The sequence below is a fragment of the Chrysochloris asiatica genome, unplaced genomic scaffold, assembly GCF_000296735.1.
Source record: "Chrysochloris asiatica unplaced genomic scaffold, ChrAsi1.0 scaffold00104, whole genome shotgun sequence".
In the NCBI taxonomy this organism is placed as follows: domain Eukaryota; kingdom Metazoa; phylum Chordata; class Mammalia; order Afrosoricida; family Chrysochloridae; genus Chrysochloris; species Chrysochloris asiatica.
The window spans coordinates 10,399,103-10,418,325 of record NW_006408622.1 but is presented as its reverse complement, the minus strand read 5'-3'; the positions used below and the strand labels follow the sequence as shown (position 1 = coordinate 10,418,325).

The 19,223-nt window shown below is 51.4% G+C and overlaps 1 protein-coding gene across 1 annotated transcript; it reads right to left on the bottom strand.

Moving 5' to 3' along the window:
• Positions 1 to 3,022: 3,022 nt before the first annotated feature.
• On the bottom strand, positions 3,023 to 17,330 carry ATP4A (ATPase, H+/K+ exchanging, alpha polypeptide). The gene is made up of 22 exons (XM_006867360.1): positions 17,319 to 17,330; positions 17,082 to 17,219; positions 16,921 to 16,980; positions 16,137 to 16,340; positions 14,937 to 15,050; positions 14,480 to 14,732; positions 13,932 to 14,200; positions 13,161 to 13,359; positions 12,701 to 12,810; positions 12,486 to 12,620; positions 11,991 to 12,183; positions 11,279 to 11,454; positions 8,490 to 8,626; positions 8,253 to 8,403; positions 8,009 to 8,177; positions 7,764 to 7,918; positions 6,441 to 6,564; positions 5,976 to 6,121; positions 3,925 to 4,058; positions 3,469 to 3,570; positions 3,285 to 3,376; positions 3,023 to 3,051 (listed from the first exon to the last, which is right to left on the bottom strand). Exons 1-22 carry the CDS (start codon positions 17,328 to 17,330, stop codon positions 3,023 to 3,025), a joined length of 3,102 nt encoding a protein of 1,033 aa, XP_006867422.1.
• Between the last annotated feature and the right edge of the window lie 1,893 nt (positions 17,331 to 19,223).

Below are 19,223 nucleotides of genomic sequence, written 5' to 3'. Positions count from 1 at the left end.
CCAACTTTGGTTCTGCCTCCGTTTCTCGCTCTGGAATCATCTCCCAACACTAGGTTCACCCTTAGTCCCAGAGGAGCTAGCTAATCCATTCATCTGTCCTTTGTTCCAGGAACAATTCTTCAGTGTCCTTGTTTTCCCAGGGTAGACTAAGGGCTTGAATGAAGTAAGTGATCTTTGAGCAGCAGCAGAGGCTAGGTGGGGGTCTTGGGGGGCACCTCCTCTCCATGTCACACCCTCATCTTGGTCCAGCCTGGCCCTCTCCCACATGGGCCCTGCCCCAGCTGGTCATCTAATAGGCTCTCAACCCTAGTCGCCTTTGATCCATCTGATCTCTCTATGGCAGCTGAGATCTATCTGGCCAGTTTAACTAGGTTACCTCCTTCCTTATAACTATTCCACAGTGGATAATCGAGCCTCCTTGCTCTCGGTTTTGCCCTTGACCTCTTTAGAGCTCCTTCCTGGCGTAACTTGCCCCTAGACAAATGGTTACTATCTTTCAAGCTTAGGTCAAAAGACACTGGAGCTGAGAGTGGGACAGCTGTCAAGGACTCTGAGCTCCCCAGTGCTTTGTCTCCGTTCTGTGGCCCTCAGAGCAAGACCCTGACCTGAGTCCTCTTAGGGCAGGGTACAGAGATAGCCAAGTAGCAGAGCAGTTGTGCCTCCCCCCACAGATGGCCTAGATGCCATCTCCCCTCTCCCAGCTGTGCCTTTGTCCCATAGATCCTGTCCCTGCCTCATTCCTTCTCCTTCCTTGTGAGGTGTATCAAGCAGGATGTCATCATGTCTAAAGTTGTACCTTGAAGCAAATCCTGCCCACTTCGGTTGCTGCTCCCCAGGCCTGGTGTTGCTGGGGAGATCCTCAGGGGCCAGAGGAGCAATTGTCTCCTTCCTTCAGTTGGTTGGTGGAGTCCTGCCATCATATTATTTGACCCTTGACTTCAGGAACCACTAAGGTCTTGTTTTCAGAGGGAGCCTTTCCCCTAAGATGGGATAGCCACCACCTTGTCCTCCCTACTCTCTTGGGGTGCAGTGATTGATGGGGTGGTCTTGACTTTCATATGGAAAGGCTATAGCTAGAACACTCCTCCAGCCCATGTGGGTCACCTGATAGATTTGTAATGGGACCTTTTCCCCCACACCTCCATTCCTGCCCCATCTGCCCTGAACATGTATTAGAACAAGTAAAGTTTGCAGAAATGATTGTTAGCTCTGCAGGGATGTTGTCTCTCTTCTGGCGACCACTGTAAAATGATCCCAGCTTTCATGGGTCTCAGGGAAACAGAACCCCTCGTTCTCCAGGTAGTGGTGATGTCTGATTGGGGCTGAGTGATCAGGCTGTGGTGGGATGGTGAAGAGGGAAGTCTCGGCCATGGTGATCTGGACCATGATGAGGAAACAGGGTTAGGAGGCCCAGAGGAAGGAGGTACCTGACCCAGCCTCGGGAGCAGTGTGGGCTCCCGGGGAGCTGGACCTGCAGGACAATAGTGGGACAAAGAGGAGAAAAGCTGATGCCGAGACCTGTGTAAAAACCTGAAGGTGACAGCATGGGCCTGCCTTTCCAGGGAAACTTAAGGCCTGGATGGGGGAGTAGAGGGTTCAAGAGGACTTGAAGGACTGCCAGAGTCAGCAGGGGCCAGATGGCTCTGAAGGCTGGGCCTGGGTGGAGAGTTGACAGACCACTGGAGAACCATGGAAAGTTGTAGGACAGGGTCAGTATGTAAATGGTGGACCAGGCCTGGGTAGACTAAAGCTGATCGAGGGAGAGAGTGGATAGAGGCAGCTTAGACAGGTGGTAGTAACCCACGGAATGTGCATTTACTTCACTGACAAGCGGTGGGCGGGGCAGTGGGAAGGTGACAGGTAAAGGATCCATGGGAACAGGTTACCTGAGGTCTCACCATGTGTCCCCCACCTGGATGAATGAAGCACACTAGTGGGATGGTAGGACTGTACTGAGACCGAGGCAGCGGAGGGAGCAGGTTTGGGGGACGATGCAGAGCCAGTGTGGGTCCCCTTGGCCATGTTGGGGGAGGTTGGAAACAGCTGTGGGCATCACCAGTACAGAGACAATGGAGGTGAGGCCATGGGTGGGGAAAAGGTAGGTGAAGAGGAGGAGAAGCCCTGGGAGAAGAGTGGGCGGGGGGAGGGAGAGGTGACTCCTGTCACTTTCCCACTGCCCCGTCGCTTGTCAATGAAAAGCAGAGGGAAGGTTAGCATTTCAGGTGGGGTGGGGAAGACTTGTGGCTTGAGCCTCCAAGGACTGACCAATGACAAGCCATCCACTGCAGGGACAAAGGGGCGAGCAAGTTGAATCAGAGCTGAGACACCTGTGAAAGGTGAGCACAGGGGTTACCTGATGTGGAAAGTGTCTGGCATTCATGTGTCAAGGAGGGAGAAAGAGGTGCTGAGAACAATGAAAGCTCAGGTGGTGGATATCTGAGCTCCAGGCCACCTGTCATGGCATCCTGACTCTGCCTTTAAATGCCGTAAATGATCAAAATTTAGAGATTCACTTTCCTAGCAAGTGTTTATTGAGTTTCTACTGTACAGCAGACAGTTCTACAGCCCTGAACCAATAGCCCCTACCTGTAGAATTACGGGAGATCAAGTGTGCTTGACACATCAGTGTGAGCTGGCTTTATTAGTGTCATGCAGAACACAAGATGTGTTTTCGGCAAAGAGCTCCCAGGCAGCCCTCTTGCCCAGCCTGGAGTCCTAAGAACACACATTTCTTCCCACGGGAGCTACTAGCTCCTGCTCTCCACCAAAGCCCCAGCACCATCACAGGTGGGGCTGCACTGAGGCCAGCTAAGAGAGCTGGGCCTAAGGGGTTCTTCTCTAAGAGGGCTGGTGGGCCCCTTGTGGATGGGAACGGAGAGTTGGTGAGGTCCCTCCAAAGTTAGGGAGCCACGGGCTGCAGATGCTTGATTGCTCAGATATTTGGGTGGCTGTCCATGCAGGTTCCCGAAGCCATGACCCCCGCTTAGCTGTGATGGATGCAGAGATGAAGGTCTTGCTCCCTCTAATAATAGAGCTCCTGGTCCCACCAGCCTAGGAGAGAAGGGGGGAAGGGAGACTCAGTGCTGAGAGATGCAGGTCAGGGTTTGGGGAACCTCAGGGGGCAGGTATAGGAGGTCAAGGTAGACACCTGGGACTCAGATTTCAGGTCAGGTTTGATATGGAGGTCAAAGGCTCAGAGGTCAAATGTCGAGGTTCAAAGTTTGAAGCAACTGCTCTGTGAACATTCCAGCCCCTCACCCCATCCTCCCAGTCCCCACACTCACTCCCTGGGCAACAGCGAACTCCAAGTTTCCGCAGCTCATCATAGACGAAGATGAGGAGGCCAAAGGGCAGGGGGACGAGCCACCACTGGAACCTGTAGGTACAGGGAGGTGGCCAGGTGATGGCTGCCCCCAGGGCGGGGTCCCACAGCCCACATTTCTCTACCCAGGCCTCACCACCCCTTACCGAATGGGCATGAAGTTGAAGATGTTGGGCATTCCGGGGCAGTAGCACAGGAAACAGCCAATGCAGACCTGGAACACGATGGCGGTCACCAGGATCTTGTTCCTACGGGCAGCATGGGACAGGCCATCAGAAACCAAGGTTCCAGGCCAAAGGAGTCGGCAGCCATCAGGGGCAGGGGGATGTTCTCAACATTAAGTTCTAGAGGGGCCCACGCCTCTCTACCAGCATGGCCCCCTCTAGTTGAATTCTGGAGGGGCCCACACCTCTCTACTAGCATGACCCCTCTAGTTGCGTTCTGGAGGGGCCCACACCTTTCTACCAGCATGGCCCCCTCTAGTTGAGGAGCTCTGGAGGGGCCGGCTGAGAGGCATGCAGAGGTGCTAAGGAAGCGTTTTGTGGTGGTTCAGGGTCTGTGTGGGCTGGGATCAGGGCCGGGTGGACATGGGGTGGGGGCACCTGAAGAAGCCCTGCTGGAAAGCAGACAGGCGGCGCGTCTTGCGGATGAGGACGTCAGCTATCTGGCACATCTCAATGCTGATGAAAAACACGGTGTAGCAGGTATACTGCTGGTAGAGACGCTGCCCGAATGTCTGTGGGGACCAGGAGGGAACAAAAGTAACCTGAGCCCAGCTGGGGACCCTCTGTGGCCACTGGGACACTCGGGTTCGCAAGCCCCTAAAGGTTCTCTTTCCCGTGTGTCAGAGATGAGTGGGGAGAAGAAAGCTGCCGGGTCAGCCAGGTTTGCAGAGTCCCAGAGTGGAGGACCAGGAGACCTCTGTCCAGCAGAGCTTGCTGGGCAATGCCCATCCACTGTCATCAAGTCAATTCTGACCCATAGTGACCCCCTATAGGGTCTCCGGGACTGTAAATCTCTACAGGAGCTGACAGCCTCATCTTGCTCCTGACAAGCAGCTGATGGGTTTGAACAACTGACCTTGCAGTTAGCGGTCCAAGATGGTGAAGGGGTGTAGAATTTCCTGGCACTGAGGAGCAGGGCAGTGATTCCAGGGGTCACACGGGTGATAAAAATTAGTAAGGTGGAACTTTAGGGAAAGGGGGCATAGGATCCATTTAAAGGGGGCAGTCCTCACTCAGTCCATTTCTCTACACAACTGATTTTGTTAGGTGTACTCAAGTCAGTTCTGACTTAGCGAAGCCAAACGAAACACTGCCCGATCCTACCCCATCCTCACAACTTCCTGTGTGTGAGTCCATTGTTACCACACTCAGTCCATCTCAGTTGCGGGGTGGGCTTCATTTTCACGTTATTGTTAAGTGCCATAGAGTAGGTTCCGTCTCATAGTGACCCTGTATAGGGTTTCCGAGAAGTGGCTGGGGTCGAGTGCTTATCCTACAGTGCCACACCAGGGACACTGCATCTGTCCACTCAATCCCCCCAATAGCCCATAGTCCTCGAGATGAGTCAGTGGCGCCCAGACGTCAGCAAGCATCAGAATCCCCTAAAGGACTTGTTAAAATACACTGCAAGGCCCCACCTGAGAATTCACATCTCAAACAAGTTCCCATGTAATGCTATTGCTGCTGGCCCTAGGACCACCCAGTGAAGACCACTGAAGGCCATTTTAGTATTCTTCCCACTTTGTTGTTAAGTGTCATCGAGTCAGTTCCAACTCAAGAGTACCCGTGTAGGGTTTCCAAGGAACGGCTGAGGGGTTTGAACCACCGACCTAGCAGTGAGCAGTCCTGTGCTTATCCTACAGTGCCACACCTGGACCCCATCTTCCCACTTTATAGGCGAGGAAACAGACACAGAGAAACAAGAAATCTGTCCTTGGTCACACTTGTGAGGAGTGGTACCAGATCATGAATCTGGGCCATCTGGTTCCGAGGTCTGCATTCTTACCTCTACAGTAAAGGGTTCAGATAAAGGCCCAGCCTGTAAGGAACCCAGTGGCATAGTGGGTTGAGCATCTGGTTGCTCATCAAAAGGTCGGCAGTTCAAACCCACCAACCACTCCATGGGAGAACAATGAGTCTGGCTGCTCCCTGACCTATGGTGGTGTGCCATTGAGTTGGTGCTGACTCATAGCGGCCCTGTATAGGGTTTCTGAGAGTGTAAATCTTTACTGGAGCAGAAAGCCTCATCGTTCTCCTGAGGAAGGGCTAGTAGTTTCGAACTGATGAGCTTGAAGTTAGCAGCTCAACCGTGTCCTATAGGGTTACATGATGAGTCAGAATTGACGGCAGCCCAAGTGGTGAAGTAGGTTACACTTTGGGCTACTAACCGCAAGTTTAAGAGTTCAAACCCGACAACTGCTTCATGTGAGAAAGAAGAGGCTTTTTGCTCCCATGTAGATTTACAGCCTAGGAGACCCTACACTGGTTCACCACGAGTCAGAATGAATAGCAGTGTGGTTTTTGCTAGCCAGAGTTTGGGATAAGGCTCCTTGTCCCAGAACTAGCAGAGGGTTGGCAGTAAGTCCCAGGTTGTCTAGGAAGCTTTGAACCTGCGCAGTCGTATGTGAGGAGTGAGTGTGGGCACTCACCCACTCCTGGCCGTAGCTGTCCTGTAGGTCTTGTAGGTGGTGGTTCTCCCACTGTGGCCGCAGCCCCACACACAACAGTGGAAACCAGCCCTCCTGGGCCATGGCTGTGAAGTAGTCGGCGAAGCCAGCAAATGACTGGATGGCACCTGAAAGAGAAACAAGGGGGCACAGGAAAGGCACACAGGGAGAGAGTCGGGACACAGATAGGTACACAAAGAAGATCAGGGACACATGAAGATAGACAAGGTCCCAGAGTCATTGGGATGGAGAGACAGGCACAGAGAAACCAAACAAAATAGGGAGTGAGAAAGAGGCAATTAACATAGAGACGGGATCCCAGGGGACAGACAGAGCAGGGGGGACTGGGCAAATGAAGTCAAAAGCAGACACTAAGCTCCAGAGTGAGTCAGAGGCATCAGACCAGTGAGCTGGAGAGCCCCCTCTCTCTGGCCCATGAGCACTCACCAATCTGAAAATAGGAGTAGGCAGCCAGGGGTTCATTCACTAGTCGGTCACGCCTTGGGTTCCGGGGCCGCAAGTGCATGATGTCACTCTCAGCCTTCTCGTAGGCCAGAGACACCGATGGGAACTGGTCAGGGGTGGGAAGAGAACTCAGGGTTTGCCTGGACTCATGTTCCCTAGGCTCAGGAGCTCCCCAGGAGGCATGGTAGGGCCACAGAGTCACAGAGGCCTGGACAGCCTGGGCCTGGGCTGGCCCCAGTTGGTGGGTCTACTTCCACATTTGTGTCTATCTCCCTCAGAATTGTTTGTCTTTATCTTCTTTCTGTCGCTGTGTGTCTCCCTCTAGGGTACCCTGGTCTCAGCCTCTGTTTCCCTGTTACTATCTCTGTCTCTTCATGTCCCTTACTCTCTGGCTTTCTTTGTCCCTAGCTCTGGTCACTGTCTCTGTGTCTCTCTTTGCCACTCTCTAGTTCTGTCTTTCCTCTCTTTATGTCCTGTGTCCTCTTCCCTGCCCACCCCCTTGTCTAACTGCAACTACGAAGAAGCAGTCCTCCTTCATTTGCATTGCGTGGTAGCTCTGCCAGAAACACTCTACCCCCAGATTTCCACATGGCTAACTCCCTCTCCTCTTTCCGGCCTTTGTTCAAATGTTACCTTCTCACTGAGGCCTTCCCTAAACCCCACCCAACCCATAGTCACTGAGTCAGTGCAATTCATAATGATCTTAAAATTGAACCACCACTTCCTTCAAGCCCAGGGCAGGCTCTGGGGCTCTTAACTGCCTGGATCAATTCCCAAGTCAGCCGCTGATTGGCTGTATGGCCTAGGGGAAACCTCTCAACCTGTCTGTTCTTCAAATTACTCATTTGTACAAAGGGTTTGGTAATAATAGAACCCAGCTCCTAGGGTGGCTGAAGACAAAACTAAGCATGTTAAGACATATGCCAGGTCCATAGGGGGTGTCACATAAGTATTGTTGGATAATGTCTGTCAACATGGCCGTGCATCTGGCTGCATTCATCCCTTTATCTGTGGTGCCTTTCCATCTGTTTTGGAGTCTGCCTGAAGGTAGGACAAACAAATTTGTCTGTGTTTGTTTAGGGCTACCTGTCTGTGATCTAAAGTTGGCCAAAGATCTGTGTCACTAAAGTCCCCATGTGTCCATGGGTTTATTTCATACCCACCCGCCTGCCCACCTGTGTGTCCAGGTCTGGCTGTCTGTTGGTGTATCTGTATGTCTTGTCTGGGTGGTTCCTGTGTCTAAGTGTCCATGGCGGTCTGTCCATCATGTCTGACCATGAGCATGTGTGTGGGCTGTAGACTCACTATGTCGGTGCAGAGTTCTATGAAGAGGATGGTGATGCACCCAAGGGGTAGGGGAACGCTGACTGTGATGTAAATGAGGTAGGGTGTCAGCTCTGGGATGTTCTTGGTCAGTGTGTAAGCGATGGACTTCTTCAGGTTATCAAAGATCAGCCGGCCTGTAGGGATAGAGCAGGTACCTCAACTTTCTTGCCAGCCGCTTCCTCCCTTGCCCACACTGCCTGGTCCCTTCCCTGGCCAGCCCGAACCCTGTTCCACGCCCGTCACAATGGAGGCGAAGTTGTCATCCAAGAGGATCATGTCGGCTGCGTTTTTGGCAGCATCGGAGCCAGCGATGCCCATGGCCACTCCAATGTCTGCCTTCTTTAGGGCGGGGGAATCATTCACACCATCCCCTGTCACAGCCACGATTGCACCCTGCAGGAGGGTAGGTGGTCAGTGAGAGGCCAGCCCAGGGCATCCCTCTGCCCACCCACGTCACCAGGTTCTCACCAGCCGCTGGCAGCTCTCTACTATCACCAGCTTCTGCTGGGGGCTGGTGCGGGCGAACACCATCTCCGGGTGGGTACGCAGCGCCTCAACCAGCTCTGATGGGTCCATGTCCTTCAGCTGCATGCCGTTGATCACACAGGCACGGGCATCCCTGGGGAGGGAGACGGGAGGACCTTGCTTGGGCCTCAGTCTCCATGGACTCTAGGGAAACTGTGGGGAGGTGTGAGAGGCACTTACTTCCTGTTAACCTGGTCCACAGGCACTCGGAGGCGGGCAGCAATGTCCTCTACTGTCTCACTGCCTTCTGAGATGATGCCCACGCTGGCTGCAATGGCCTTGGCTGTGATGGGGTGGTCACCTGTCACCATGATCACCTATGGGGGTAACCAGGAGACTCTTTGTTGTTGTTATGCAAAACAGGCAGTGCTTTATTGAACATTAAAGGATCCCTAAATAAGTAAAAATGAGCATGCATTTCAGTTAACATACTATATGTTGTTGTTGTTGGTATGTGCCATGGAGTCAGTTCCAACTCATAGCGACCCTGTATAGGGTTTCTGAGGCTGTAAATCTTTACAGGAGCAGAAAGCCTCATCTTTCTCCTGTGGAAAGCTGGTAGTTTCGAACTGCTGACCCTGAGGCTCGCAGCCCAATTCGCTACGCTACCAGAGGTCCTTAACATACTAGATAGTACCAATCAAATTTTCAAAGGTAGCATAAACATGTTCCAGAGCTAAGCATCTCAGCAAAAATTATGCATTGGAGTCAAGGCATAATGCTGATATTCCTCTATACAATTCAAACAAGTTCAATTCTTCAATTTACCCTCCTAAACACTGAATTACTGTTGTTGTTGTTGTTGTTAAGTGCCATTGAGTCGGTTTCGACCCATAGCGACCCTGAATAGGGTTTCCGAGGCTGTAAATCTTGATGGGAGCAGATCGCCTCATCTTTCTCCCGCGGAGCAGCTGGTAGTTTCGAACTGCTGACCCTGAGGTTCGCAGCCCAATTCGTAACCACTACGCTACCAGAGCTCCTTAAACACTGAATTACTAGGGAGAGTTTTATGCCTCAATGTATTATAAATGCACTCAAATTAGGTAACTGCTGATATGTAGATTATATACCAGGAGACTCTTGACCCCTTCCGATTAGCCCCATTTTCCCATCCTCACTTGAAGACATCTGCTGATAGATTTATTCTACCAATCAAGACCACCTGCTAAGTAAGTGTCAGGGATATAGCAGGAATAAAACAGACAGAATTCCTGGTGAGGCTAACATTCTAGTTGAGAAGAAAAGAAAAGAAACATCATAAAGAAATAATTACAATTACTCCTCACATATCAACTATCTAGTATCCAACATAAATTTTGTATTTATGACAAAAGTAAAAAATCTACTATTCAACTATTTTGCTCATTAACGACATACTTCTGGCAGATACGAACCCCTAAGGTGTGAGATGAGAGGAACACTGGCTGTGACAGCTAAGGTTACATGTCAACTTGGTCAGATCATGATTTTCAATAGTTTGGCAGTTATGCAATGATGTAATTTGCCAGTTATGTAGTGATGTATTTTGGCAGTTATGTAGTGATGTAATTCGGCAGTTATATAATGATGTAATTTGGCAATTATGTAATGGTGTAAATTGACAGGTAGTTATGTAATTTGGTGATTATGTAATAATGTAATTTGTCAGTTATGATGTAGTCATCCTCCATTTTCTCATAACACCAATTTTCACACAAGAACATGGTCCTTGGAACTTGACCATGTTGATAAATAAGAAGAGGCATACATGGTGTGCTGTGATAGTTATCACTGTGGATAGTTTGTTCCTGACTCATGGTGACTTCATGCACAGTTATCTGGCACTGCCCCCATGATCGGTTGCAGATTGCACTGTTGGTAAGCATACAGTTTTCATGATTTTCAGAAGTAGGTTGGCAGGCCTTCCTAATTCATCTGGTGGAAACTCCACCAAAACCTGTTCAACATTATTGCCACATGTAAGTCCCCACTGGCAGATGGTGGTGGCTGGATATGAGGTCCACTGGCTGGAAAGTGAATCAGAGTCTCCCACATGGAAGGTGAGAAATCTACCAATGAACAACCAAGTCCTCAGATAATGTGTTAGAAGATAAGAAGTATGAAGACAATGAGTAAAGCTGGGTAAAGGGATGGTGGCATGTGCTGACTAAAGGAAGAGGTGACTCAAGTTTAAGGTCACTATGAGTTGGAATTGACTCATTGGCAGTGGGTTTGGTGTGATTTGGTTTAGGGAAGGCATCACTTTGTTCAAGAAAGTGACACTTGAACAAAGACCAGAAAGAGGTAAGGGCCATGTGAAAATCTGGGGGAAGAGTTTTTGTGACAGAGAGAACAGACAATTGAGAACATGGCTGAATTGTTAGAGGAATAGCATGGCGGCATGCTCAGAGAGGAGTGGGCAAAAGGAAGAGAGGGCTAAGGAATGAGCTTAAAAAGGTAACAGGGCCAACACCTTAAGGCCCTTAGAGACTATGGGAAAGACTTGGGCACTGCTTAGTATCTTTGGGGAACCACTTCTCCTCCCCCAGGCAACTGGTCAAAGTGAGGTTCCTAGCCAAGACTGGGCAAGTGAGGCCAAACCTGGCCAATCAACATATTCCATCCCCCTACCTATAGTGATGGGTTCAGTGTTGAACATGTGACCCAATTTGGAGCTATTACAAAAGAAGCACCCTTTTTCTGTGGGGTGGCTAAAAGATAGGATGTAAATTGAAGTTGTGCTGAGGATAATCTTTGCCCTCCAAAATGAAAATATAGCTTGAGAATAAAGCCTGCGGAGAGAAAAAGCTGAGACATGAAGAAAGGCAAATTGTTAATGAAATAACAAGAGTCCCTAAACCCAGCTATGCCTGACTTCATTCTCTAGTTTTTCAGTTTCATGAACCAATATGTTTCCTGTTTTAGTTCAAGTCAGTTTCTGTCTCCCTTATAGTCTCCATCTTCCCCATCACCCTCTCCCAGTGGCATACCCGGATGCCTGCTGTTCGGCACTTGAGCACGGCATCAGGAACGGTGGCTCGCGGTGGATCTATCATGGATACGAGGCCCGCAAAGCAGAGGTTGCTACTTGGAAAATTCATGGCCTCAGCATCAAAGGCATAACCAGGTGGGTATTCCTTCTCATTCAGGTAGAGCTGGCAGAAACCTAGCCAGGAAACCAGGAGGTCAGAGAGAAATCCTGGAAAGACTTTTCTCTGACAGAGACAGGAGATGAGCAAAATACCAAACCCTTCATTCATAATCTAAATCCATCCTCAGTGCCTAAGGCTAAGGTCACATGGCAAGTAAAGTGAAGGACCCAGAACTGGACCCCAAGTTTTTAAGTTTAAGCTTAACCAAGGCAGGAGTTAGAACAAAAATCAAGGACGGTGAGGGGCAAGAAAGTCAAGGTGAGAAAGGTCAAAGAGTCAGCTGAGGGTTCTGAAAGGTATCAGTTGAGGCATGGGCTGGTAAAATCATAGGATCACACGTCAGGTCAGGATGGGTAAAATCAGGGTGAGGAGAAGTGGGGCGGCGGCCCGGGCTCAGGGTAGGAATTCAGAAGAGCCAGGAGTCAGAACTGAGACAGGGAAAATCCAGGATGAGTGTGGAGGGCCAGGTCAACTGTCAGCCACGATCCAAGAAAGTCGAGTATGCTCCGTGTACCCCACTTTCCCCCTACCCTGCTTTGGAGGTTCTCACCAAGCACACGTTCGCCCAGGCCTCCCAGGCTGAGGTAGGCCGTCTGGAAGGCCTCACGCCACTGTTCGTCCAGCGGCAACTCCTGACCCTTAATAAGGATTGAGCTACATCGCTCCAGCACGCGCTCTGGGGCGCCCTTCATTACCAGCAAGTGCCGCGGGTCCCGGGGGTCTTCCAAAGTGTGGATGGACAGCTGTGGGCGGGGAGGGGTCCGGGCAGTAAGTAGGCTGGGGGGGTGGGACGCTACTAAGTGTGGAGGAGAGGGGCGGGGAATTAGTGCAACGGCAGAGGGGATCATTTAGAAGCGTTTTAGGACTGAGCTGATTAGAGCCTCGGCTGTGGGTCTGGCCTGGCCACTGGTGGCATTTGGCAGTGGGTGGGATGGGGATGAGGGCTAAGGTCCGCAAAGGCAAGTCTGGATGGAACGGGTCGTGGTGGGACGCTGCAGTGACGGGACTGGGTAGGGGGCCGGGCCGATCGCGGAGGACAGAGCACCTGAAATTTGTTGGTGGAGTTGAAGGGGATTTCGCAGACTTTGGGGAAACGCTCGCGGTAGCCCATGGCGTTGCCCAGCGTCAGCTCTGAGAATTTGAGCAGCGCCGTCTCGGACGCGTCCCCGATCACGATGCGCTGGGAGCGGGGAAACAGTGTTAGGGACGAACACGGCTGCACCAGGCTCGCGGGATGGCCAAGGGCTCCCCGGTTCTCACCTTGGGCACCGGCACCGCGTCCTGCCCCGACTTGAAGGCAGCTCGGTTGCACAGGGTGAGCACTCGGCACAAAGCCCGCCACGTCTCCGAAGACTGGTCAAATGTCTGTCCTGGAGGCCAGACATCGGGGCTGGATCCGGGAGGGGATCCCGCGCGCGAGGCAGCCGCTCTCCTAGACCAGGACCCAGCCAGCCCCTTCCCCTAGATCTAGGCCAGCATCCTATCCTGAGGCCTGAGATCCAACCCCCTCTTCATACCAGGGATGGAACCTTCTTTCCAGACCCCATACCTAGTCTACTGTGAGACCTAAGTCCCCTCCCTGGACCCAGAACCCTGATTCTCCCCAGATCTGGAATCAAATCCCCTCCCTTTAATATTAACACCCCACCCACTTCCTTGAATAACCTTGGAGCTCTCTTCTAGATAAAGAACAGAGACCCTGCCCCTCAGCCTCCCACACCTGACTGGTCTTCTGTGGTGTCCGCTGAGTGGATGTGGTTGTCAAACCACAGATGGGACACAGTCATGCGGTTCTGGGTGAGGGTCCCTGTCTTGTCAGAGCAGATAACTGATGTAGAGCCCAGGGTCTCTACTGCTTCCAGGTTCTTGACCACGCAGTTCTTACTGGCAAGCCGTTTGGCGGTCAAAGACAGACAGACCTGGAGGGGAGAAACCCAGGAATCTGGCCCACACTTGGCTTGCAATCCCATTTCCCTCTCAGTAGTCAGAAATCTTTGATCCCAACCACAGAGGTATATGTATGCAGCATTTCTCTGAAAAAAAAAGCCAGACTGTGTCTTCCTTCCAAGACTCTGCTTTCTACATGGGATGCTTCCTCAGTATACCCAAACAGCTGGGTTTCTTTGTCTCTGAGCTGCCCTAACGGATGTTCTGAAAGTTCTCTTATCAACCAAACGAGATAACGTTCTCCTGGGCCTGTCTTGGGTTGGGAGCTGATAGTTGTGAAGATGAGTTAGAAGCTGGCTGCCCACACTGATGCCTATTCATCTCTGCGTCCGTAATGCTTAATACAGAGCACAAGCCTTGGGAATGTTTGCTGAATGGATGGATAAATAAGAAGATGGGTGGGTGAGTGGATGGGTGCATGGAGAGGTGAATGGATAGATGGACACATAGACAGATGGATGAGTGGAGCCTGACTGAATGACCAAACAGAATGGACAGGCCTCTCAAGATCCTGCACACACCTCTTCTGCCTCCCCCAACTCACCGTAACAGTGGCCAGCAACCCTTCAGGCACATAGGCGACTACAATGGCCATGAAGAAGACCATGGCTCGAAGGAAGGTGTAGCCAATGCACATGGCCACCACAAAAAACGTGGCACCAAAGAGGATGGCCAGGCCTGCGATGATGTCCACAAAGTGTTCAATCTCAATAGCAATAGGGGTCTTTTCATTCTCCACTCCTGATGCCAGGGATGCAATGCGTCCGATAATGGTGCGGTCCCCCGTGCTCACCACCAGACCCTGGGCTGTGCCTGCAGTGGGGCCGAGAGGGGGACTCAGAGTGGGGTGGGCAGCAGCAGTGTGAACTGAAGGAAGGGGCAGTCCGGGAAGGCTTTAAGACGCAATGTGACCTGGGAAAAAGGTAGTAGTGCTCGGAAGCAGAGACCGTGTGCCTGAGGAGCTGGCAGTAGTGTGAAGTGGAAAAGCGGGAGAGCGTAGTAGGAGAGGGGCCAGTGTGATTCAACTTGTCAGTGATGGGAAGTGTAACAGTAGTGTGGTCAGCTGGGCAAGCAGGCAGGGGCCTCACAAACCCTCAAGACACATGGTAGAGAAGAAGGCGATGTTGCGGGTCTCCAAGGGGCTTTCGTGGGTACACTCAGGTGAGCGGGTCTGAGGCTCAGACTCTCCAGTCAGTGAGGAGTTGTCCACCTTGCAACCCTGGGCTGCCAGGATGCGGATGTCGGCTGGCACTCGATCCCCACCTTTCATCTCCACCAGGTCTCCTACCACAAGCTGGTCTGCATTGATCTGGAACTTGTCCCCATCTCGGATCACAGTTGCTTGCTGCAGGGGGTCAAGGGTGTCAGAATTGAGAGGGATGGGAGCGGACTTTGCTAAGTATGGTATAATGGGAATGTGGAGAGATGGAAAAAATGGGAAGAGGTGGAATCATAGGAAGAACTGAGAGTTTACAGGAAGAGATGGATGAAGGACAGATTGGTATATTGGAGCCAACAGAGAGATGCTAGGGGGCTGGTTTGGACCCACCTGGGGTACAAGGTTCTTGAAGCTGGCAATAATGTTGGTGCTCTTAAACTCCTGATAGTAACCAAAACAGCCAGTGACCACCACTACAGCAATGAGGGCCAGTGCCAGGTAGAGCTGGGAGGAGCAGAGGAGGGAACTGAGTTCATGCACATGGTCACCCAGTATCCACTGGTCACCCCCAGGGTTTTCCCCAGACACTCTCCTGGAAGGTTTCATGTGTTTTTCTCTGTGACCTCTGTCCCCCCTTGTCCATGTTTTTCATATCCCACATATCAACTGCCTGGTGTTCTGTCCCTGTGTCCCCATATCCCATCTCCTCTGGCCCCTGAATCCTAAATCTCCCATGTTTCATGTCCCTAGGCCCTGTGACATGTGCCCCATGTCACCATGAACTTTAGTTGTAGGTATTTCCTTTTTCTGTGTCTTTAATGTCCGTGTCCACTCTCCTACAATCCTGCAAATTCTGCATTCCCTACGCCCTTAATTTCATGTTCTGTGTTTTCCATAATCTTGTACCATTTATTCTCTGTGCTTCCTATGCCCAACAGCTCCTGTGTCCTATGTCTCCGTTCATGTGTGTTTGTGTGCTGTGGCTCTTCTGCTCCATATACGGTGTCCTTCACCACCAGTGTCCTCATGTTCCAAATCCCAAGTCTCTATGTACAATATCTCCTTGTATCCCCAACCTCTGCCCTGTGTCCTGTGTCCTGTGACTTTACAGGCCCCTGTCCAATGTCACAAAGTCTGCCTAGTTCTCCATGTCACCTGTCCTGTCATATATCCAGTGTCCCCTTGTCCTGCATCTCTGCAACCGCTATGTCTCTTCATTTCCATGTTTAATGTCTTGTATCTCCCAAGTTCCTAGGTTTTTGTGTCTCTCCATGACCTCATATCTCATGCCCCCATTTCAGAGTATCTTTGATTGGTTCCATGTATTTATGTCCTTAGCATATGAGACACATTCTCGAGGTCCCCTGTATTCCCTGTGACCTATGTTTCCTTGGATCTGTCCCATACCCCGATGTCCTCTGTCCCCCACCCCAATGTCCTCTATCCCCATGACCCTATATCTTGGAACTTCACCTTCATGTCATTATATTCTTACTCTATATCTCCCTTATCCTGAGTCCCATGCTTACTGTCCTCTTGTCCCCCAAGCCCCTGTGACTTGACATCTACTCCCCAGAATCTGCCACTCACATTGTCATCGGTGGTTAGGTCACCCTCACTGGCCTGGATGCCAAAGGCAATGAGGCAGATGGCAGCAGCCACCCACATAAGGCATTGAAGACCACCTGCCAGTTGCCGAGCAAACTTGACATACTCTGGGGTTCCCCGTGGCGGCCTTAGTGCATTGGGTCCATCTCGCATCAGTATCTCAGCTGCCAGGCTTGCAGACAGACCCTGGGACAGAGGGCAGGGATTGTGGGAGGTGCTAAAAGGGCAATCCTCTCACAAAGGTCCTTCAGGGGATGGGGAGGGGGTCACTCCTCTGTCTCTGTCTCCTTTTCCCTCATTCCCTTTCTGGCTCTCTCCTCTTCATTTCTTACTTCATCTCAGCACCTTCCCCTTCTGCCTTCTCTCCTTTGTCTGTCTCTCTGTCTCTTTCCTCTCATCTTCCTCTCTCTCTCTTTTTCTGTCATCTCTCTGTCCCAGTGTATCTCTCTGTTTGTCTCCTCATTGCCTATCTTGTTCCACCTCTGTCTCTGTTTCTTTCTCATCTATGTCTATAACGCTTTTTCTTCCTCATCCCTCTCTGCATCTCTCTATAAGCACTGACTGTGTTTCCATCTATGCCTTTCTACAATCACAAGGTCGGCAGTTCGAACCCACTAGCCGCTCCTTGGAAACCTACCAACTTGATGGTACTTAACAAGATGGTACTCTCCCTAGTTTTCATCTTTCTTACATAAAAACCTCTCTGTATGGTTGTATGCATCTCTCCCTCTCTCCCTTCTTTTCCTTTCACCTACCCCCAGCTCACCTTGGTCGCACTGGTCCGGTACTTCTGTTCCAGTTCTGCCACTGATAGCTGGTGGTCATTCTGTATGAAGGGTGATAGGAGCTCCCTCTGTGGGTCTCACCAACCCCATGCCTGCCCTTGCCCAGTCCCAACTCAGCCCTCTGCCCCAGCCCCGGGCTCACAATCTCCATTTCCTTCTTCATGTTCTCCAGTTTCTCTTTCTTCTTGCCTCCACCACCACCTGGCTTCTTGTTCATCTTGGCTGTCATGTCCCCACCAGGGCCGGGACCCAGTTCCACCGAGTACAGTTCATAATTCTCCTGGGGAGAAGGGGTAGGTAACAGGAGAGACATCAGATTCCACTGGAATCCCTGTCCCCAGCTTCCAACCTCCAATTCCTCCCCCTGGGCCCCACTCACTGCCTTTCCCATTGTGGCCTGGTGTGCCTGGTCTCCTTTGCCTAGGCAGAGCCTGGGGTATGGACAAGCCCTGATATACCCGGGGGTGAATGGGGCGGAGCAGAGCCAGTCTGATTACAGCTGATAACTGGTCTCTTAGGGTGACCTTCAAGTCTAGGCAGCTCAAGTATTCCCCGCTGCACTGGCCCAACCTGCCCACACTCCGCTGAGCTCTCTTCCTCCTGCTGCTGAGCTCAGTGAGCCACTGGATACGTCCATAACCAGAACAGCAGATGGCGCTCATGTGTGCTCACCATGCTCACACAGTGCATGAATTAACTTCCTTAGCCACACAACACAGAGTCCTGGTGTGGTGCTGGGGGTTAATGCACTGGACTGCAAAGTGGGTTTGATCCACAAGGTCGGTGGCTCAAGCTCACCAGCTGCTCCTTGGAAACCCGATACAGGGTCGCTGTGGGCCAGAACCAACTCGACAGTCCTCAACAGCAATAGTCACACAACAACCCTTTAAGATGGGAACAATTCTTATCCTTCCTTTACAAATAGGGAAACTGAGGTATAGAAGGGTTAAGTCACTTGCCCATGGTCCCCAAGCTGGGATGTGATAAGCTTGGGACTCAGAGTGTCCACTCCCAAGTGTAGTATGTGTCCGATGGCCTGGAGGAGGTGGATGCTCACAACAGTCCCTCAGATGGCTGATGTTTACTGAGTATTCCTGTGTTCTGGGATCTGCACGGTGTGCTTTACTCAAATAGTTTCCTTAGCGCCTCACAGCAGCACTGTAAAAGTTATGTTATCTTGTTACCCCTATTGTACAGATGAGGAAGCCAAGGCAGCGAGAAGTTAAGACCTTGCCTAAGGTCACAATGACCAAGTAAGTATCAGGGAGACAATTGTTTGCCCATGTTCAACCCCAGAGTCTGGCTCTTATATGGTACCACCTATGAGAAATCCAGGGAGTCCCGGTGTGGCGCTGTGGGCTAATGCTTCATACTGCAAAGTCGTTTGAACTGCAAGGTTGGTGGTTCAAGCTCACCAGCTGCTCCTTGGAAACCCTATATAGGGTCGCTATGTGTCAGAATCAACTCAATGGCACTTAACAACAACAACAATGAGAACTACAAATTTTACAATTGCAGCTTCAAGTGTGTTCTAGGTGCAGCACGTGTTGGGCCTCGTGGGCCCTTGCAGTAAACCCTTGGGAGGGCAGCACTATCATTCCCATTGTGCAGACGGTGAAACTGAGGCTTAGAGAGGTTCAGCGAGGGTGTCAGAGGCACTGCACACATTCAGCCGCAGCCAACATAGCTTTCAGTCACCCAGTCCTGCCCAGGCAGGGAAACTGAGGTGCAGAACAGGAAAAGGGATGTGCCCAAGGGTCCAGGTTTGAGCTTGGCACCCGGTTTTAGGTCTGCACACCCCCTAGGCTGAGACCTTGGCTGGAGGAATGGTAGAGTCCTTTGACCTTAGGGTGTGTCTCCAGGGGAAACTGTGAGTTACCAGAATCTGATAAGATAATTGCCTTGGTGATATCCTTTCCCTCTGGAGCAGGTCACCTGAGAAAGTCAAAGCTGGTGGGCAGCCTGAGCTCTTCCAGGTTGGCCATCCGCAGCCTCCTACAGGAAATCCAGGAGGGGAGGCAAGGCAGGCAGTCTTGTCAAGAGTTTCATCTCTCAAGCCATGTGCAAAACAGCTTGTGTCACCTGACTTCCTGTCTCACTCAGCATCCCTGGGTCTCCAGGAGCCTGCAAGAACTGGTCTCAAATCCGCGCTTCTGTCTCAATCTCTTCTACAACTCCATTGGCACAGTCTGCCTGCACTTTGCACAGGCCAACATTAGTCCTGTTTCGGGGCCTTTGCGTGTGCAACCCCTTCTGCCTGGTACCCACTTCCTTGGCTCGTCCT